Raw genomic sequence first — 22,361 nt, 5'->3', positions numbered from 1 at the left:
TGGTCCAGCCCTGCCCCTTGGGTTTCTATCTGTGCAGCATACAGGGTTTGCTTCTGGGCAGCCCTTAGCAGGAGTAATTGCATGCTAATGGCATGAATTTCTATTAGTTCGAATCATACGATAGCTCCTAGCAGTCAAGCCATAGCACGGGGAAAGGAGGAAGGAGCGGTCTCCAGCTGAGGCTAGCCAGGCACCCCACAGCTTTAGGAGACTGCCAAGACTCTTCAGAACCATGGGAGAGTGAAAGTGCAGGAAGGGAGCACACGGCTAGCTCTTGGAGGAAGCTGCCCCATGGCTCATAGGAACTTCCTTCTTCCTCTTCAAATGCCACCAGCAGCTCAGCCAAAAGTCCTTTTGCTGACAAATTCCAAGGGGGTCTGTCCAGAAACCCCATCAGCTCTCTAGCAGGAGGCAGGCAGGGTCTGCAGTCAGAGATGGCCGAGCCTGCTGCAGGGTACCAGTTACTCATCTGTTCTGGGTCTGGAAACATTTGTATGTGTCAAGGGAGGGGGAAGGCTTGCCACTATAAACCCTGTATATAACATCATTTTGTTTTACTAGCATCCAGGTCTCTGAAGGCTGGAGGAGGGGAAGGAGGCTGGTGCAGCTGGATGCCCAGCTGGCTCCTGTTGAACTCCATGGGGGAATTTACACTCAGCAACCCAGATCTGGCAGTTTATTGCTGACTGGAGAGGGAAGTGGTTTGATGGGTGTGGGCTCGAGCTCACTCTGGAAAGTGGAGCCTGCTTTCCCTCACCTCAGCTAAGCCTGGTAGATTTGAATCCCTGTGCTGCAACACTAACACATGCTGAGCAGAGTGGTCTGGCTGGGCTACAGCTGGCTGGCTTTCATCAGGTAAGTTCAGTTATCAGAACACAACTGGTTGTTGGGATGTCAGTGTGACCATATGAAGTAATCTGGCAGTAAACATCATTAAACACATGATTTTTTTAGAGATGAGTAAATATTATCTAGGACTGCAACAGGCAGGAAACAGGCCCTGGGGAGGAACACCTGGGACTTGTGTGCTGAGAAAGTCTCTCAAGATGGGGACAGTTTTCCCTCCCTGCACTCCCAGAGGCTTGTCTCTTAAGGAGATACTATATAAAAGAGAGGAGGACCCTGCAAATGCTGTGTCAACAGACTGGTAGCTTTACACCTTTAAATGGGGAAACCCCCCTCAGTTCCACATATTTGTTTAGAAAGGTCATAGAGCACCTCCTTCCTTCTCCACATTCCTTCCTGCCCCTCTGTCACTGCTCTCAAGCAGAGCCTGCCCTCCTCAGCAAGCCCATGTCTTGCTGTGTCTACCACACATGGAAGGCAGATTCAGAGAGAAACAAAATGAAAATAATGAGAAGACACAGAGCTAGTAACAAACAGGAACATTAAAAAAAAACCCTCAAACACAAGAAAACCCACACAGAAAAAGCATGGGAACAATACCAGAGTAGATCGCTTGTCTTGTACCTTTCATACAAGCTAATCTTGAACTGCAACAAAGTGAATGTGCCATCTTTCAAGTGCACTCCAAGTTAATGAGATACTTTAAAAACTGCCTCCTTTGAGCCTGAGCTACTTGCACACCCGCACATTTCAGGCAACATTAGCAGATTCAAAACCAGGGGTTCCTCTTCCCCTCTATTACTGCAGAGCGTGCTTTCCACTCCACAATTTCTGACTGATAACAGCATAGTAACAGCAGCAGCATCATGGTGAAAGCTGAAATAACTCCTTTCATCACTTCTTTGCAGCACTGTGGCATTACTCTTCTAGACCACCACCCCTGGACTTCCTTTTCTTTGAGGAGAGGTTGAATGTGGAAGTGTTGGAAGTTTCACCTCTGTCGCAGATCCTCGGCTTTCCTGCCTAAAGATGGGACTTTATAGACAGGACCTGAAAACCAGTGAAAAAAGATCTCTGTGTTTCCAGATAGCTCCACAGAGAAAACAGTGAGCAGCTGAAGTGCAAGGTTATTTATGGCATGGTAAGATATGACGGCATGCTGTCTCCTGCTATATTTATGGTGGCTTGCTCTTCCCTCAACCCTACTCTCAAGTCCCAGTGAGTACACACGGTACGTGAGAGGTTGAGTGGGAGGAAAGATGGCTGAGGTCCAGTTAGTGGAAGTCACAGACAAGCTGTGTAAGCCTGAAATTGGATGCATCATGCGGTGGGAAGTAAAGATAGCTTCCCCTTCCACCCTTCCATCTGTGAATGCCTCATCGCCTCCAGGATGAATTCTAGCGATCACTGCTCTGAAACATTTCTCACTGAGGACATTTTCAGAGAACAATACTGATAGGGTTGAGGTCTGCGAGATTCCTTTGAAAGCACAGCAGTTCAGAGACGGACACAGAGGAAGTAACATTGAGGTGTTTCTTCCACACCTGATTCAGTCAGACTTGTTCTGCAGATGGTCTCGGGGAGCTGCAGCTTGCCAGGAGCCCAGCAGAGCTCCAGTCCTTTGGAATGACTCAAGCCTAAGCTCCTTCCTCTTGTGTACAGCACTGCAACAAGCATTAAGGGACTGCTGATTCACACCATGGCTACAGAGCCTTGCAAAAAATCCAACAGGATAAATTCCCTTTTATGCCATCTGTGTGACTATATGCTCTTGAGCCTGCACGAATGGGACAGACTCCCCAAACTATATCACAGTTGTAACACAGCAGGTACCTGTCTGTGTAGAAGGTGAATATGGCCACTGAAGTTCTGTATGCCTCTTTCTATGAGATGTGCACAGAATCAACCACAGTTGATATGCACAACACCACCAGAACAGTTTCATGCATTCTCAAAACAGTAAGTATATACCAAACAGGCAACCAATGCCTCTGGATAGCTACAGCCCATGTCCCTACTGAAACCCTGACATCCCAGGATGCGTGCACCATAACCACAATAACGACTGCTGCTTTGCAATAATACTGACACAGGATGATGTGTTTTGCTTGGTGCACTCCAGATGCCACCACTACCTAGTGCAGATCATGTCTAATGTAACTTGCACAGGAGCTTGCAGGAGAGACTGAGATACTTCTAATATAGAGGCTAAAAAGTATTGAAGTACACAAAGAACTGTGTCAGATCCCTCCCTAAAGGGCTGATTTGGGATACAGACTGACACACAGATCCCTCTGGCTGCACACACCCTTGGTCAGAACAATGATACTGCAGCAATTTGTGACATTTGCTTGCTCGAACAAAAGGCCTTCCTGCCACACAGCATCCTATGCAAAACCCTACCACACAGCACCCTATAAAGCTGCTGCTTCTTGGTAGCCACCTCAAACAGGGGTGGCCAATACATGATCTGAACACAACAGCTGCATCTACATAGAAACTCTTTTTCCTTTCCTGGGAAAGCTAGATTGACATGCTCAAAAAGACACCTTGTCAACTTCCAGCAGCTTCTAAAGAAGCATACTGGCTGCTCAGTTTGGTTGTTTTCCTCCCAACTTTAAACTGACTGCAGGCTTTACAGCTTTCTGCTCCCAAGGCCAGCAACTATGCTAAAAAACTCACCAAGCTGAATCCCTCTTTGAGGATACTTCACGATTTCTGAAAAACATTATTGAATCAATCCTTCCTTTTGGGGTTCAATGCTCTTTGCTCCCTGCACTAACTAAACTGTTGAAAATATGCTGGCATTGGCAACTTAATATGGTTTGATACGTGGGTTTTTCTTGTCTTTTTTTGTAAGCTCTGCTACAGTAGGATTCATTTTACAAACACCTTTGGATTTCTGACACTGTGTTACATCTGGATTTACTTATGATGGATCGCAGATCTGCTTTACAACATTTAACAGGCACAGGAGCTTCCAAACATTGCCCCGTTACTTTGCACGGCCCTGCTGCAAATCCTGACGGGAAGATGCCAAGCTCCACCGGCAGTGGGGACCATCACTGCCTCCCATCGACATGGCAGGTTACTGCAGGTGAAGAAGCGAGAGTTAAAGATGCTCTGAAGAAACGACACTGTTGTCTGAGATAGGAACTGCATGCTTGGATTTCTTCTTCTCCTAACCACAATACAAAAAGGAAGAACCTGGGAGGCTGGGATTCACAGTCCCAGATTTGTTTTTGTAGAGCATGGAAAAGGCTTCTTTTTGATGATTAATTACCTTTAACTGGGGATGACCACATTTAAAGTGTCTACTCTAATTCTGTCAGATCTGCCTTTGATAACAATGACCACTTTGTGTTGTTGACACAGCTGTGGTTTCTGGCAGGGACAGAGGCAATTGCTTGAGTTGGTCAGATCCACAACAGGCTTTTGAGGAGATCTGGAAAAACTATGCCTTGATTTTAAGCCTGTGTAAATTCTCCTGGTATAAAAAGCCTTCTGAATCTGACCCATCTCTCCCTTGGACTAGTAAAAACTGTCCAGCCCTAGGTACCTTGTAAAATAAGGCCACTTTTATTGGAAGATTCCTTCTAAAACGTTGGTCTACAGTGTCTCAAACTGCATGCCAGGCAGCATCACTTGGAAACAAAAGCAATTCTCCTGTTGCAATGCCTAACCTTTGCCATGGCCTCCACTGCCCCAGCACTAAAGTTTACGGTGCAGGAGCAAATAAAAGCAAGGGAAGACTACACAGGCAAACACAGTTTTAACAAAGTTTGTTCCCTGGGTTGCAAGGCAATGTATACTCCAGTTTCCACAGCAACAGAGGGAAAAAGAACCCACCCAAAAACTAATAAACCAAATTCTTTCCTTTTCCGCTGCCAAGCTCCAGATTGACAGGTCTTCAAAAAAACACTCAATGTTCATTCTAAAGATGGAAAAGACAAAGTATTTCACTTGCTGTACAATTGTTAGATACATTTTTTGGCTCAGCTTGAAAACATTTCACAGTTCACACAGTATTTGGCAAGAGACCTTTCGGCTTTCTTTTCCCCACAGACTCATTTTATAGAAATTAAAAGATGTAACTAAATTGCACACAGCATTAACTCTGTCACTCACACCCAGACACACCTTTACACACAGATACAGGTAGTTATGGACAGGGCCCACAGGAAGAACTGCAAAGATGAATGATAAAAGCAATTCATTATGCATCTTTCACCATGTCACCTGTACTCTCCCTTTAATCCATCTCAGCTGGATTATTTCCGGCATTCCTAACCTCTGAGCAGTTTCCAACAGCTGCTTTTATCGTGTTTTTTTCTTCTTTCTTCTCATAAGCTATTGCCAAAAAACGTTTCTTTTCTTTCCTCTGAAATTGGAATTTTCAGTGCTAAATACCATTTAATATTCCTTGAGTTCACTGTGGTCCTGTCCCAGGAAAAGTATCATTTGGACAGAAGACTGTGTAGGTACAATACTATCAGCTTGCAAAACATGGAATTTCCAATGAGGAGAAGAGAGATTATTGACCTTATGAAAGGCTCACCAATCCAGTGCACTCAGGTCACTGGACTGGACTAAAATACTTATTTTTGTTGGTTGTTTCCTTAGTTTTCTGTTTTTCAGGCCTTCACAGTCCTTTGGGGTCATTTTCAAGTGTTTTCTCCACAAAAATGAGTCAGAGAAAGTTCATATTTTGTAACAGGAAAAGAAGACTCTCCTGAAACTGCTCAGAGCAGTGTCTTCTCAGAAACATCCAATATTAAAAGTCTTGTAGAGAGCTGGCAAATCTACAGTAAATATTTGAATCTGAGCCCTGTGGCCAGACAGACCCTGGATCTTTAAAACGTGACAATTCTTCTTTTCACAGAAGAGGGCTGTTTACGGTATATTTAAAGAATCTAGAAACTATGATTCTATAGCTCTTTCCCACTCTCTTTTACAGGTCTGGGCGGCTGGACTCATTCCTAAGAACCCTGTCTCTACTGGTAAAGCCTGTCATCCTAAATTATCATATAAATCATATATACCAAGTAGAAAGACAGCATTTGGATGAATTCTCTAATTTTCAGTACAAGTTTGAATGCTCTGCATGAAATGTGTGGCTTAAGTATCCACAATATGAAGTTTCTATGCATATAATGTATCAGTGATTATAAAGAGGCAAATCTTCCCCTCTGTGATCCAAGGCAGTTGCCAAAAACTGCGAGTGGTGCTGCCTGGATGCTACAGCTCCCCTCTTTCCAGCCTTCCTACTCCTGTGATGAGAGTGCCTGAGCTCTGCCTGCAGAGAGCCCCGGATCCCTGCAGCATGAACTTTTCCCTTCACTTTCCTGTAGAAGGGGCCTCCCCATTCTTTGCCCCAGCGCTCAGTCCCAGAGCTGCAGCCTGCTGCCTGAAAGTTGTGAAAACAGACAGCTTGGGGGCATTGTACACTCCTGAAACTTGAGCATGCTCTGAAGTGTCATTACTCATCCAGGCAGCTTTTCGTTTCCCAGCCTTGGCGAACTCTCCCCACTGAATCCTCAAGTGCTTCAAGGGTTGGAGAGCTGCCAGCCACCAGCTGCACAAGATCTTAAAGAAACCTGAGCCCATTTTCATGACTTAGGAGAGCAAACGAAAAAAAAGAAAACTTACAGAAAAGAAGCAAATTGAAAGATACAAAATAGAAGGGGGAAGTCCTCTGTCTCATTCCCCCTCACTGCATCCTTTACTTTCATCCCACACAAGAAAAAAGTATTCAGAAAACAGTATTAAAATAGAAGCTGAAGATTTAAGAGATTTTGTGACACCACAGAAGAACCTAGAAGTGAGAGTGTTCTCTGCCCAAGGCTTGATCCCTGCAAACTCCAGTATAGCTCAGTGGGCAACACTGCAGCATCATGGAGCAAAAGAAGGGGTTTTGCTTCCTTAGCACTGGTGATCTGCTCTGAAATGGTCTGGAGGAAAGGGAATTTGGTTCTCCTTGGGGACAAGAAGCAGCACACTTTTTTGCAAGCTGCTAAACGAAATGATGGTGCATGACCTGAGTTCCCCACTTCTGGGACATACAACACTACTTATATCAGATCAAAGTTAGCAAAGAGCAGAGAAGGAAAAAAGGAACAAAGCAGCATTTTGTTTAAGGAAATGCAAGAGGGTACCTGAGCTTGTCTGCAATAAAGATCACCCTCCTCTCCAGAAGCAGGGAGGCAAAGACTCTGCTCAGATGCCGCACACTGAGGGATGTGAACAAGGACTCGAAATCCACATGCTCAAGCCTGGAGTCAAGAGGCCGCCGCAGCTCAATGACCTGTTGGAGAGAAAAAGGCCACAGGTCTGCTCTTGCTGTCCACCCATACTGTGGCAAACAAAGACCCAACAAGTATTTTCACCATTAACAAGCCTTAGTGACTGTGCTGGCAAGCACCACATAGCATTAAGCCCTCAAACAGAGTCTTTCCAAAGACCTCCCACAAATCCTTCTTCCAGACAAAGACAATCCAGAGTCCACTCCAATGGGCACAGCATGAGACCAACCACAAGTTCTTCCCAATGGACTGAGGACAGGGAGCTCTTCACAAGGAAGAAAACTAGTTTGTGCCTAGCTGGAAGTGGTTTCCAGCCTTTCTGGCATTCGAGCAGCAGATTGGCATGAAGCCTTCCAAATCTGCAGTCTTTGTTTTTACAGTTACAATTTAGTTTTTCATTTTACTGCAAGAATCTGGATGTCTAACCTACTGACTATACATTTTTATATCAGTCACAGTGAAAAGCAGTCTGTGAGCTTTTTTCTTTGTTCATATCTACCAATTCCTGTCACAGCATCTTCTTGCTTCATACTCCTTATCCTAGACAGCTGCTCATCTAAATTGTTCTTGAAAGCCTCCACCACCACACATTTCATAAATTCCACAGGAACATTACTCCAGTTCTGAACTATCCTCGCCAACACCAAGCCTGAAGCTGAAACTTGTCAGTGGCAAATTAATTCAACTACTTGTTGTCTTACAACAGTATACACTCAGAACAACTGGTCACCTTCTTCTCTGTAGGAAACTTCTTGCATATTCAAAGGTTATCATGTGTCCTCTTTTGTTCTTTGTTTTCTGTATTAAGCAAACAGTTTTCTCAAGCTTTGCCTGTATTTTGTAAACCACTTAGTAAGTGGAACTACTTTTCTGGGGTGTTCTCCTACTGTTTGCATTTTTTTGGAAAATGATATTCTAAATAAATTTCCACCAGTGCTGGAAAGCAGAAAACCTCTTATTTATTATTCATTCCTTCACTTTCTTTAACAATGCAGGAGTTTGTCTAAACAATACCATACTGTTACCTCTGCTCACTTTATAGCTCACTATACCAGCTCCTTTTCTGAAGTACTGCTGCTCACTCAGTTACTTCCACGTTGTATTAGACTGCTCATTTCTCCTTCCCAGCTCTTGTCCACATTGAGTTTCAGTCCAAACCTTCAATTTAGCAAGGTCACTTTGAAGTTTAATCCCTTACTCTCCAAAGTACCTGCAACCCATCCCAATGCTGTCATCTGCCCATTGTGTAAATGTGGGGTTTATGCATTCAACCAAGATAATTAATGAACATTAATGATCCTAGAAACAAAACAGCCAAAATATTCTCACAGCCTGATGGTACAGCACTGGGATTCTACAGATTTTTAACCAACAATGCATGTGCTCTAGAGTAATTTGTCTGGACTGTTTTCAGTTCAGTTGAGAAGAACGCCATCATGCAGTGCTATGCTGAAAGCCCTCACACCCTGTATCAATTCACTCACTTCCCTCTCTGTCACATTCAAGGCATGCTCAACAGGAAGTATGGCCAAGACTATGTTCAATTTAGCTTCCTTCTCCCTCCCACAGTCCTTCAATGCTACACCCAAAAGCTCTGCACTCTTACAACCCTCACTGTGTGAGATGCTTCACGTAACCTCACCTCCCTGCTGTGAAAATGCCATTTTGAGAGGCTGCAACATGGGCCTTGTGTGCTTTCAAGTTACTTTTTGACCAGAAACCTGTGCCCTGTCACACAAAAAGAGTGGCTCTGCATTAAGGATGCTGAGGCATATGCTAGGAACCCTGCCTTCAGGAAGTTAAGTATGGGAGGCCTTGAGCAGGTCCAAAGTTATGTACTGGGCAGCATGGGGCCTGCCAGTCCGTACCACTTGGCCTGAGGGCCAATGCTCTGTTTCATTTTGCCAGCAATGCTGTGCCCTTCCATTCATTTTTAACATATGATTTCCCTTTTGATTCTGAGGTCACTGAAGTGTCCATGCCACCCCCTCCAGTCCCCTATTTTTCTCCCTAGCTCCCCCACACAGTTGCCAGACAATCTGTCCTTGAAGATCCCAGTGCTATGTCACAGTCACAACTTCTAGTCACCAGTCCTGCACCATTTATTGGCCTAAGTCTCCTTCTAGGGTGGTGTCTTTACCTCTGTTCCTGAGCCTGGCAAGAAGTTTTTGACTGTAATCGTCCGCCCCAAAGCTGGAAAAGGTGCCTCCATAACACTCCTCATGAGAGGCTGCACCAAAGCTGGGGAAATGCCCCGTCTCTTCTCAACCTCATCCAAGATCTGAAATAAAGGCATGAAGACAAAAACATGTAAACTGGGAGGAGGGAGATAACACCATGAATGAAGTGCACCAGCATCTATGGTCTCTCCTTAACCCAGCACTGACATGGAGCCTCGAGTCATAAGGAAGAAGGTAAAAGATGCAGCTGAACACCATTAATTTCCTTCAGCAAGAGAAACCCAGCTTCAGTGAGGTCACTGGAAAGCTTACAATTTGCAAACTCCCCACCACACTCAAGAGTCAGGACTCAGCCTTTTAATCTCTCAGTGCTGGTGTCCTGGTAGTTCTGCTGAAGGAAGAAGGCAACAGCTGACAATCTAACTTTTCTTTTAACTGTTTTGGACTCGAACTGTCCAGAACTACGTTCTGGAATTAGCATGTGGTTGCCTTGCCTACACCACTTCAGGCCCTTTCTTCAGCATCGGCTCCCCTGATCCCCACTCTTTTGGTTTTGACTTAACTTTCAGATCCCCCTTGGCCTACACCACAATCCCCTCTCTCACCCCCCTTACCTTAGAGAAGAGATTGAAGCATCCAAGACGACTCACAATGCAGTAAACTTCTGGTAAACGCTTCCCTTTCCCACTGGGCTTTCAAGACAAATGCAAACACACACACACAAAATACCAAGAAAATGTCAGTTACTGCAAGACAGAGGGACTGGTCTCAGTTCTGCAGCTCGGTGGCTGGCTCAGAAACTGGCAGACATTTGACAGCATGCTGCTGCTGACAATACCTTAAGTCTGGCTCAAACCCTGGTATGCTAGAAACAGTGGGGAGAAATGGGCACATCTACGGTATAATACAACCTTCCTATGTCAAATGACTAAGGTAGGGCAGACTGCTCTGCAGACACTGAGCCTACTCTGAGCCTACAGGACCAGCATGGGTTTAGACAACTAGTAGCTATCTAAAGCTAAGAGAGACAGGTTAGCAGTGAAACAGTCCATGCTCAAAACATTAAGCACTGCTGTAAGTAAAATGTAAAAGAGCTATATGTGGGGTGGAGGACAGTACTTGGAGAGGGACTCTGGCAAAGCAGAAGAGAGCAAAGCTGTTCTGCTGCCGCTCTTTCTTTCTACACTGAAAGAGCAGCAGCTTTCCATTTTCCAGAATGGGTGCCAGCAACACCAACCCAACAGAAGGCTGCATATCTAGGAAAAGAAAAAAGAACCCAGGAATAATTACCAGCAGCCTCCTACAGTATCCAAATCTCCTGCTTCCATCTTCCCCCGTCAGGACAAATGAGAATGTCTCGCTGCAAAAAGAGAAACAGTCTCTGACATAGAATCCAAACAAACCCACAACATTTTTGCATTTCCAATACACCCCCGTCAGGGCTCTGCCCAATTTTCTGCCATAACAGCTCTCGCTTTTAATTAGCTTGATATATAAATCCATTTGTTACAAATCAGGATACAAAGTTCAGTACTTACCTGGCAAACTGATGGATGGGGGCCCAGTCCTTTGCATCAGGGAAGCAAAACTGGGGAATAGCTTTCAACTGATCTTCTGCCTCTCGCATGAATTTGAACGAGCGCTCAAGCTAACAGAACAGAGAGGAGGAATGTTTCCAATTAGTCATGTGGAGATGGAATGACTTCAAATATTTTTCCTGTGACAAACGAAGAGGTGATGACAGAGGCTAAGCTTCTGCCTGGAAGATATTAAAGTTTCTGTGATTCTGGCTCACTTAATCTTTAGATATCTTAAAGTAACTCTGTGCCTCCAATTCCACCAAGTCCTGTATCTGCAGCACATGCCCCTGCTGTATTGCGCCCATAATCTGGGACACATCTTCCAGCAAGCTGTGAGAGAACTGAAGTCTGAGGGGAGCTCTGGTTACAACCCATTTACAAACGCGCTGTCACACTGGCTCTGTGTTTCTCCCATTCCTCGTTCCCTGTTTTGAACTAGACTACTGGTGAAAGCTGTGCCTTCCCTTTAAGAACACATCTTCTCCCCAGTGTCAGTCTTCTTTACAGAGAAAAGGGGGAAAAGGGAATAGCTACAGAAAGTTACAGCCAAGGCCAGCAAAAGATCCAAATCAGCTGCTCCTTCAACACTGAGGAATGCCATGACAATTCTCAGGGGGTGACTGCAGACCCTCTATCTTCAGTCCCGCTGAACACTGCGACAGCAGAGGGGTTACAGATAGCACATGCAGTCAACAGAGAACCTGTGGTTTCTCCAGCTGTGCGAGTGCACCACACAATCTGAGACATATCAGCCAGACCTTCTTGACAGGCACCGCACCTTCAGTGGGAACTGCTGGGTAACCTCAGGGACGTAGGCAGCCCCAGCCTGCTTCTTGTGCAGTGACACCACCACGAAGTACTCAAACAGCTGTCTCTCTTGATACTCAATCAAGTCCCTTTCCAAGGTTTGGTACCGCGGGGTTTGCTTCAGGCGAGATTTCACATGCACCAGGCGCTGGCTGTGAGCTATCAAGAAAAAGATTAGAGATTGTGAGGCTGTCTAGCTCTTTGCACAGAGCACCACAATGCTTTGCAGAGACTTACAGATAACCTTGACACCACCTCACTGTATTTACTTTATTAGTGGCTGAGTAAGAGGTGGGAACCATTTAGAAGCTGCACTATAAATATCGACAGAGATGGGACATTACCTGGTGAGTGTCGTAGTCCTGAAGAGTTTTGGCAGCAGACAAGATTTCATGGATAGCTTTTAGAGCTGAAGACAACCCAAACTGAGATCCATATGGGACATGATGTAACAGATAATGTCTGGGCATTCATCCTAGCATTCGTACCTGTATCTTTCAAAGCCAGCACAGTTAGGTGATTGATCACCTTTGTTCAGAGGAGGCTGTGAGTAGCAATTCCCACAATTTTACAAGACCAGCATTTGGGTCAGGCTACAGTTCCACTGGCTAAGCAATGCTGGGGACTCCCAGCTCCACTAACACAGGCTGGGCTGTAGGCCAACAACAAAGAAACATGAAAAGAGGTGCAAATCGGAAAAAATGGCTCGTGCCAGTCCTTCCTGTGCCTAAACTTTATCTCTCAGGACCATGTTTCTACAAGTTCAACCAAGACAATAGGAAAACAAGAAAATCTGCCAAGCAAGCTGTAACTGCAACACATATGAGCTGCGGGACAATAAACATTCCAGCATGGAAAGTAATGAAAAGCTGCCTGCTGAGAAGAGACCAGATGAGATTCCATAAGACCACCCCCCTGCTTTATTTTAGTCGCATCCCAAATTAAATCTCCATGATGCCTCCCTTACCCCTACTACAAAAGAAAATTAACTACAAGCAGAGACTACAGCACATTCTCACATCTGCGCTTCCTGTGAACGCGGGTGGCAGTGCAACTTTTTGACAGAAACAACAACCACCAGGATACTGCAGGAACTCCAAATGCTTAAGATGCCTGCTTGGGAGCCTGGGCTTCCTGAGAGACAGTATATACTTTAGGATGGACACTTGACCTTTTGTCTAGTAAAGTTGTGCCACTCGTGGACTATTCCAGACAATGTAATTTACAGCAATCTTGAGATGCCTCTTAAATCAGAGAGTGTAACAACCCCTGGATAGTTAAAGCCCTGGAAAAATGGCCTAGACTCCTTTCTCTCATCACCTATTTGTTCTAAGGCTGTAATTCAAAAGTTTTCAGAAATGGTTTCTATTTTACCAGAGACTTCAAAAGGAGCAATGTCATAGCAATGCTGAGTGCTTCTGAAAAGCTCATTCAAGCTCTGCATTGTTTATATTCTGTGCAACCCACTAAAGATACCGGGATTTTACTGCTGTCATCATGGCAGAGTTTGTCTTTGAACATTTTTCCTTCCCAAGGGTCAGCACTTACGGCTGGCTCTGACATGCAGTCTGATGATTGCTGTTTGATGATTTACTGTGTCTCGGATGATGTACAGTGACTTGCTAAGCAGAGGTAACTGGCCGGTGTGTTTAGTCTGTTAAGTAAAACACACAAACCTGAAAGTCCCAGATAAAAGAGACTTGTTCAATCATCTCACTTATTTAAAAATAGGGAAGTCAACAGTTCAATAAGGCATAAAGCAAAATACAGGTGCAGCTAGAGCAAGCAGCAAGTGCCAGAGCTCCTGCTCACACTTATATAGACTTGCACAGTCACTCGGATCTGGATATTGTTCAGAGTCATGCGCTGTTGGATTTGAGGTGAGTTCACACGGTCATCATCGGTTCCACTCTATAGGCAGTTCCTAGCTGCAGCTATACAGATGTTACAGAGAAACATATATACATGACTCACTATGGCAACCAGTAACAGACAAGAGTTTTGAGTCTTCCTGGACACATTTGCACTGTCTTTCTCAGCTAGACCTGAACATAGACTGTATTTCACATCGAGTTTCAAGACAGTTGTGAATGTAATCTCTGCTCAATCTGGCTGCAGGCTCTCTCTCCCTGTCTCCAGGCTAGCTGGAAAACCTGTCAAAACATAGGCAGTGGCAGCAATTTTCAGCTTGATCTTGCTGACACAGCAGTAAAGATAAAAGATTCCCCAAGCAGAGGAGAGCAAGAGCATACAGTAGTTCTTGTGTGGAAACCTATGCTCACGACAGGGAACTCAGTCTGAGGTTTCTGTTCTAAAAACCTGAAAGAGGGTAAAGATGAACACTTCTAAGCACAATGCACTGTAATTGACACAGAGTCCAACTGCTGCTTATGCCTGTCTTTTCAGCTTGAGCGCTGACCTACTACGCAGCTCAGGTGTGCACGTGAGTCAGGAAGCTTTGGAATCTGAGCGACTTTCCATCTTGCACTCTAATTCTGCCAGGACTTTGAATTTGCCACATAACTTCTGTAAAGATTGCAATGCCACCAGCTACAGGGCTAATTATCAGTACAAGAAAGTTTTAGAAAAGTATTATTATGGAGACAAGTATATCATATAGCTCTACTGAAGTGAAGTAAGCAATGCAGCACTTTATCCAAACTCAGCCAGTGCAGAGGAGTTTAACTAGCAATAAAGCATACAGTGCAATTCTGTTTTCCCAGCTAGCTGGTCTGGCTGGTGGGTTATCTCCCTTAGAAAATGTGTAGGTGGGTTTCTGAGCACCCTGTCCCATGCAGTGCTGCTCCTGTCAGCCTGGTCACACATTTTTGACTGCGTACTTAGAAAATCCTCACTGTATTTCCAGTGTCCAAGACATCTCCTAGGCAAGTCAGTGCAAAGAGCTTTGATGGGAATTGAAACCGATGTTTGGTTTGGAGCCCTAGAGTCTGCCCATGGATTTTCTTCTGCAGTATTGAGATCTTTGTTTTCTCACTGCGTTCTGAGTGGAAACTCCTTCTCCAAAGGCATAACACAGAAGCCATTTGCTCTCTTCACACATGTGCTTACCTTTCAGCTTCTCTTCAGTATCACTGTCTGATTCACTGTTTTCGTCTGTAACTAGGAAAAGAAAAAGTGGAAGATGAATTAGGCAAAGTCTGTTTATACCTGTGCATTTCTTATCACAGGCCTGGAAACTTCAGAGGGAAATTTCAGAGGGAAAACAGTACAGATCCCAAGAGCCTTGCTCTTTTCATGGCTGCAGATAAACACAGGCACTTAGCTTACCAATCTTGGTATCTTCCCATTCACTCAGGGAATAATAATAACAAGAACAACAATAATAATAAATAAATAAAAGTAATAATACTAATAATAACAAAACAACAACAACCCCAATCAAAGTAATTTTGAAAACAACCACCACCCCCCCCCCAATCAATTTTAGACAGCCAGAAGAGTTGCATAAATAATAAAATGCCAGATCAGTATTTTATCCAAGTCTAAATAAGCACACTACCAAGGCAAAATACTGATTAACAGGCAGTAGTTTGCACGACAAGGGATAAAAACAAGCAGACAAACAAAAAAAAACAACTGCCAGACCAAATCAGGCTCAAAGTCTGTATGGTCCAGTAGCCTCTTTCTGTCAATGATTCCGTAGATGCTTCAGAGAAGGGTATAAAAATGAGGTAGAGAGAAGTCTGAGAACCCTGAAGGTTCATATAAACACATCCATCCACCCTGTATATCTTATATAAAATGGGATAAAGAGTAGCAAGCAATTGTGGGAAACAATTAGTGGACAGCTTTCACTGGAAATCAGAGTGTTTTGGAAAAAGCACCATGTTGGGAAGATGTAATTTAAAGTTTTAAAGAGATGAGATGCTTAAAAGTAATTGTTCTGAAGTACCTGAACATTTCTAGCAAGCTGTTAACTGACAGCAGGTGGCCAAAAATCTTAGTCTTGCTATGATGGAGATGGTCCTAGAGTCAAATCTGGAAACCCTATTTCCAATGGAGGCTCTTTGTTCATTGGGATGCTGAGGAAGCCAAGACTGTTTCAAAATTTACCATCTTCCATTGGACCATTTACTAAAGTGACACATTCCTGCAAAATATTTTGATCTCAACAAATCAGACTTTTTGGACAGAAAACGCTTCAAAGCTTCCAGCCTGTTCCAGAAATAGACATCAAAAACGGGGGGACATTTCTGATGTGACCTGTAAGGTTATCATGTAAACCCATGGAATGAAAATTCAGCAAAAACATAAAGTTCCACTTTTATGAAAACCTTTTGGGCAGAGGAACAGCCTTTATGTTCCCAAAAAAAAAGGGTGGAAGCCCCAGTTCAATCTCACTCCGGACTCCTAAAAAACATCACATAATCACTAAGCCAGCCTAAACTCTAAGACAAGTCCTCAAAAAGTCTTAGATGTATGATAATTCAAAGTTCTTTTACCTTTCCCTGAACTGCTCTCTGTAGATTGTGACAGTCTCTTGACACGTTTCTTTCCCCTTCGTGCCTCATAAATGGCATTGATTTTCAACACGAGCTGCTCAGCAAACACACAAACAAACAAGGTTATTTTTCTCCCCAGGCAAGAAAGTTAGAACTTCATGCAAAGTGCTCAATTTCCCAACCCTGGCCTTACTGAAAGTCTTCACTTGAGAACCTGCCCTGGTCCACAAGTTTAAAAGCAGAACCGGCTGGAGGACAACAGCAAAATTCAATGCCTTTATGCCTTTAACACCTGCTGTGGGCTATGCTGGAAAAGCCTTCATACCAAGCATGGGGGAAACACATCGTACAAAGAATGATGAAGAAACTGAAATGGGTGCAAGCCAATAAAGCTGAAGTACTTTATAGTAGTGTTTTTCTTTGCAAATCCTTTAATCCCTGGCCTCCCAGCTGACCAGGAGAGAGGATATCTCAGTGTTGAGCATAGCTGGCCTTAGTGGCTCATTCAAAGCCTCTGGTCTCCTTATCCGTCCCTAAAAGGGAGCGGAATTGCAGGAGGACCATAGCAGGCTTCCCCAAGCCTCTTTGAGCCTCCTTGTCAAGGTTCCAGGCAGGAGCAGCAGGACATGGCCACAGCATTCAGATCTATTCCAGAAAGTCTGGGATCCCTGCACACGTGTCCTTACAGCTCAAAGTAAAGACAGGCCCACCACGCACTTGGTCAGGGAACTCTGAATCCAAATATTTAAGTGAGGCAGGATGCTTTGCTGTGAAAGTACAGCCTCCACCCAGCCACCCAGCTCAAGTCTCAAGCTAATCTTGCCACTGACACAGTAAATCTCAGTTCTGAACTTGCTGTGCAATACTGCTCAGTGACAATGCCTGGTAAATGTATATACTTGTAATCTTCCCTTCAGTTGACATAAAAGCATGTGTGAACACACTGACAGAGCTCAAGCACATGCACAGATGTGTAGGCACACTGGGAAAGAAAACCCTAGATGTTTGTAGTCTTTGGCTCATTCCTGAAGGGAAGAACAGAGAGAGGGCATTCAATAATCAGATATGCAAACATGAGCACAGATCTGGCAACCACGAAACAAAGACAATACACAAACACATTCCTTTGCCCCCAGTTGAAAACTGTGGATTGAGAAAAAAATCGCCACAGACAGTCCCTGGAAGCCTCTGCTTGTCCTGCAAAGACTGGGACAAGCAACTGTGTTTTTATAACTGTGTTTTGAAACATTCAATAGACAGACTAGTGCCAAACCTCATTTGGACTGAATACACTTCCTGCTAGATCTGAGAGAAAATAAAATTGAAACGGAGTCATGCTGTATCCAAATATGAAGCAGGAAACATTGCTCCAAAGAGCCCTCCTAATTACAGAGAACTCTTTTTGTTACTCAAATATCAGTGTTTTCATTGTTCCCTTCCAATATCACACCCTACCTTGATTTAGGAACAGTCAATACATGAATCAGACCTAGCAAAGAAGAGATTGCCAGGAGAGAACAACAACACAGCACACAGGCAACTTCTGACTCTCCTATCCATCAAGCAAAGAAAGAAATATGATGGGGTACATCTTTTGCAAAAATATTAATTGCCCCCCCCCCCCCCCGACAAACTTCAACTTTTATCCAAAAATTAAAATGCTTTTTTCTTGTTATTATTTTCTCTCTCATGACAATCAAGATATCTCAGACTGAAAAATAACTTCTTGAGAACTTGTAGAAATGCTAGTGAGCATTCTCCTTCAGGCAGGAAGGGGGTTAAACACAAGTCAAGTCAGTTGCCAGGACAACAGCTACGTCGCAGGGATGCCACACTGGAAACTAAAGAAAACATCTCATACTTGAATTCCTGCCTGGAAGAAGCCAAGAGAGAAAGACCTAGATTTACCTTGGGAATCTTCCTTCTCCTCCTGCCATTCTGAGGGTCTCCCAAGGAGAAGACAGTGTCATCTGGACTGCTGGGGGTCGAGGGAGGGCTGATTCTGGATGGTGACCCAGTCCCATCACGGCTCAGTTTCCGTATGTCTGGCAGCTTGAAACTCCTCCGTTCTGAGTTTTGTCGGAAAAAAATGGGCTTGGAAAGCAACTGCAAATGGAGGAGAAGGAAGAAATGAATGAAGTGCCCCTCACACCTTTGCTTCATTGCTAACACTGTTACAGTGGGGCAGCTGCAGCACCCAGCTGGCAAACCAGCTCTGAGAACGCTCGCAGATTTCTGCACACGCAAGGAACTCACTCAGCTACCACGCTATACCAGGACTAGCTTGACCAGCAACTTAACCATCCCAAATTCATTTCGGACTAGAACACAGTCTCGGTGGTTGGCCAAGAAGCCTTGCTCCAGTGTGAAAAAAAGTCTCCCAGGACTTGAGTAATCCAGATGCTGGGACTGTAAACAGGACAAGACTAACCAACCAGCCAACCACAAGCATTCAGGATAAGGAGCAGCTAGCCCGGAGGAACAGAGGAGTGAGACCAGACAGAATGCACTGTCAGTATGGCTGTCTTTGACAGAAGCCAGAATTAACTATTTCAGATAAGGGTACAAGAAATGTCACGAGAGGCAATTATGGAGTCTGGTTTCCTCCTTAGCTCATCAGTAAGTTCAGTGAGAGAACAACAGTAGATCTTTAAGTACCAGAATAAAGTTCTTAAAGTACCTAAGCAAAATCAATATTGGAGAAACAGAAAGCTCAGCTCTAGATAAAGAAGGGCAAACCACTTCTCACCAGAAATATGCTTAATAAGAGCTCTTTTTGTCTTCTACAGAATTGCCCAGCAGTTATGACAAGATGAAGTCTCACCTTCTGTGAGCCCTGTACCTGCACTCACAGAGGATGTATCTCCCTGCCATTAAGCAGTGTGCGGGAGATGTATGCAAGATAATTCTGAATAAGTCACAGCAACACTGTAGCTCAGGCAGCATAATGGTCTGCCTCCATCAACATTCAGCTGAGTTACTAGCCAGATCAATTCACTCTATCAGGTTAGCTCAGGTGTCTCTGCATGGTTTGGCAGAAGATACTCAACTCACAAAAATGCCTACCACCCACAGAGAAGTCACACATTATAATGAGACTGGGAAGACCCTTTGCAATGAAGAATCTCACTTCATTGAGTGAAGTGCACTAGTTCTACAAGCTACTACTGAAAGTGTGTCTAGACCCATTCCCCATCAGTCTCTAGCCTGGCCAGGCTCTGATTCACACTGCAGTTGCAAACCCAAGAGAGCTGCAGCACTTCTTTTCTGACTGATGCAGGTCACAGCTTTTAGACGTCAAAGCACTGTAGTGTAATATAATTACTCCCATCCAGCTCTTTACCAAGTGCCTCCTGCTGGGAACTTTATCTATGCTGAAAGTTATTCCTGTGTAACACTCCAGCCCCTTTTTGATAGCAGAGGTGGGAAATCAGGGTGCACAGGTGATTGCAAAGCTCTCGGAGGGAAATCATTCCAACACTCATACATAGACCCTTGATGCTCTAGAACTAACTAGCAACAAGGAGAATGTATTGAGAACCACCGAACAACTTTAACTTCTAAACGTTGAAGTGCCCTAAGAATCCTCAGCTGCTGATTAAGCTGGTTGCAAAACAGCAACACATCAAGAAATGCTGCACGACAGACTTCTGAAAATGTTGAGTAACAGCTCTAATAATAGCTGTAACTTGGAGAGCTTGGGAAAACCCTCTGGTCAGAAAACTTTTTAGATCCCTGCTATTCACTCTGAACCCAGTTGTTACCAAGATGACTTCTGCTGTCACACTGTCCCTGCTGTTTCAGGCTTGAACTATCTAAACAGACAACAGGAACCAACCAAACGACTCAGGAGGATGAGAGCAGGGCTGGCCTTGGTAAGCCCTGAGCTCTGAGCAAGAAGTCGAGGTGAATGTTTTACCTCTTCTTTTGGTTTCACTACCAAGGAGCAAAACTGCACCAGGCTGTGAGCTGTGCTGTTGGTGAAGACACCTTTTTAGTACTGGCCCCCTAACCAGGGTATCGGCACTGCATTACTTACCAGCAACCAGTCTCATCAAGGAGAGAGCAAAAGAAGCATCCTTAAGAGAGGGGCTGCAGATTCACGTTGGCATTGGGCAGACTGCGTACTGCACACTGACCCTGCACCAAGACCACTGCAGGGCTTGATTATCCAAGCACTTAAATACCGTCATTGATGGGAGGAAGACCTTTCTTGCACTATGTTAGCAGGTCTTCTCCCTACCAGGGAAAGGTAGCCCTGGTAGGAAAAAAAGCAAAAGCCAACAATCCATTTATATAAGGGAATGCTGTTTTTTTTTTACCTTGCTAAAGGGCAGTAAATCCCCTCTTATCGCACTGTACTCTGTGGTAAAAGACAAAAAGGGAAAGACCATGACACAATGAAAGTCATTGGCAAATCCCTACTTTTTCCATACAGGACCTGGATTTCACCCAAAAACCTTCCAAAGTAGAAGAAATGGTCATTTGAATCAAAGTACCTTAGTGGGAGTCCCAGGTACAGAAGAGGTGGGGGATGCTGGGAAGGTCAAGACACATTTCTTCCCCAGACAGCGGCTGTTGGTCTCAATGTCTTCATAAGGGTTTTCTTTTGATGGTGGATCTGCAGCAAAAAGCCACAAGCAAGAGGCTGTAAGTGCAGAAAATCTTTGAGGTTTGCCATAAAAATCTGTTTGAGGATCTGCTGGCCTTCTCCCACCTCCCACATCAGATATAAAGACCTGTTCTCAAGCATTCCTGCAATTGCTTCATTCTCTCCACAGCCCTAGAAGTCCAGCTGCTCACTGGACACTGTCCAAACCCTGACACTGACACATGCAGCCATAGAAACATATCACAGATACTACAGATGGAACAGACCCAGAGAGTCCTTGAGTTCATTTCCCTGCCTTCAGAGGAGCAGTGAGGTTCTCAGGCACATCAGTCCATAATTGTATTTCCTTCCTTCCAGTCTTCTGCTTAGAATTGTCCAAATGAAACTGAGAGCTGAAGGGCAAGCATAAAGGCCCTCTCTCTTCTGTTTTAAGCCCACATTTAAAGGGACCTTCGGCCATCATTTAATGGGGGCTGAAGCGATGCATTGCTCTTGGGCTGACTGCAGGAAGATTTAATCCACTCTGAACATTGATGTCTATCACACAGCACAGACTTTCAAACCCACCTACCAATCATGTATGCCTCAACCTCACAGGCTCCACTTTAGAAAGAGGGAGGAATTCGCTTCACTTAACCTAGGCCATCCAAAGTCAGGATACCCTCCCTGGAAGGGGCCTGGGGACAGACACCTCTGAAGTAACATTCAGCTCATTCTTACCTAGGATCCCCTCAAAAACATAAGACTTGAATGACCACACAGAGGTGTCCCTTTCTTTCCATTGATTCTGGAGATGAAGCACACAACTAATTCCAGTTCATAACACCCAAAATTACATATGATGAACTTCTTACATCTCACTCTTCAGCCGTGCTAGGAAACGCAAATATTAGTATTCTCTCTCCACTGCCATCATTCAATGCCACTGCAGCTGGGAGTTGAAGCAACTGCCTCTCTCTTACCATCACCTAATGCTTGGCTAAGAACAAAGAGGTCAGTAATGCTGCAGGCCTCCGGAGCAGGGACCAGTAAGTGCTTCGCTCCTACCTGCCTGCCTTGCGGAACAGAAGTGCAGCTGAAGTCTTCATACAAGGAGAGAAACCCAAGGCTCTTTCCCACACTGTCTTCTACACTGGCTTGGTGATATGCAGCACGACAGTGGTGAATCTCAATTCACCAAGGAGGAGTAGGTAAACACCAGCAAAGCAAGGCTGCATGGGCATTTTGTCAGCAAACATGCTTCTGTTCCTTAAAGTGGCTCTACTTTCTAATTTCAGTGGGAAATTTCAGTAGTAAAAATATAGTTTTTTACAGCTGTTACATACTAAGTAGACTGAAGCAAAAAAGAACAAGCTTGCATTCTGTTGCCTCACCCATCCTCAAACTGCTTGGCAGCACCTCCAATTAGCCTCAGTTTAAAAGAAAGGACACTGTTTCCCTTCTTTTGACAAATAAACCTTGTAATGATCTGCCCAGTACAATTTTCAATACTCCAGGCAAGCACTAGTAAACAGGTAAAAATATGGTGCATGAAGGGAATCTCTATAATTTGCTGGGAAAGGGAATGGTTC

At 44.4% G+C, this 22,361-nt stretch overlaps 1 protein-coding gene across 2 annotated transcripts in view; it reads right to left on the bottom strand.

Moving 5' to 3' along the window:
- Nucleotides 1-22,361, bottom strand: part of DENND2A (DENN domain containing 2A) — a 61,877-nt gene that overhangs the window by 9,597 nt on the left and 29,919 nt on the right. For both annotated transcript variants that reach the window (XM_057427859.1, XM_057427860.1), the window contains exons 5-14: nt 20,678-20,799; nt 18,087-18,284; nt 16,179-16,272; nt 14,785-14,835; nt 11,687-11,874; nt 10,867-10,976; nt 10,619-10,688; nt 9,943-10,020; nt 9,289-9,429; nt 7,002-7,150 (exon numbers count right to left, since the gene is read on the bottom strand). In XM_057427859.1, coding sequence (XP_057283842.1) covers nt 7,002-7,150; nt 9,289-9,429; nt 9,943-10,020; nt 10,619-10,688; nt 10,867-10,976; nt 11,687-11,874; nt 14,785-14,835; nt 16,179-16,272; nt 18,087-18,284; nt 20,678-20,799 — 1,201 coding nt within the window. The remainder of the gene's footprint in view (nt 1-7,001; nt 7,151-9,288; nt 9,430-9,942; nt 10,021-10,618; nt 10,689-10,866; nt 10,977-11,686; nt 11,875-14,784; nt 14,836-16,178; nt 16,273-18,086; nt 18,285-20,677; nt 20,800-22,361) is intronic.

This window comes from Pezoporus wallicus, unplaced genomic scaffold (genome assembly GCF_028554395.1).
Source record: "Pezoporus wallicus isolate ANWC-B61680 ecotype Strahan unplaced genomic scaffold, APGP_CSIRO_Pwel_v1 contig_2908, whole genome shotgun sequence".
Classification (NCBI taxonomy): Eukaryota; Metazoa; Chordata; class Aves; order Psittaciformes; family Psittacidae; genus Pezoporus; species Pezoporus wallicus.
This window is presented reverse-complemented; position numbering and strand designations above follow the sequence as displayed.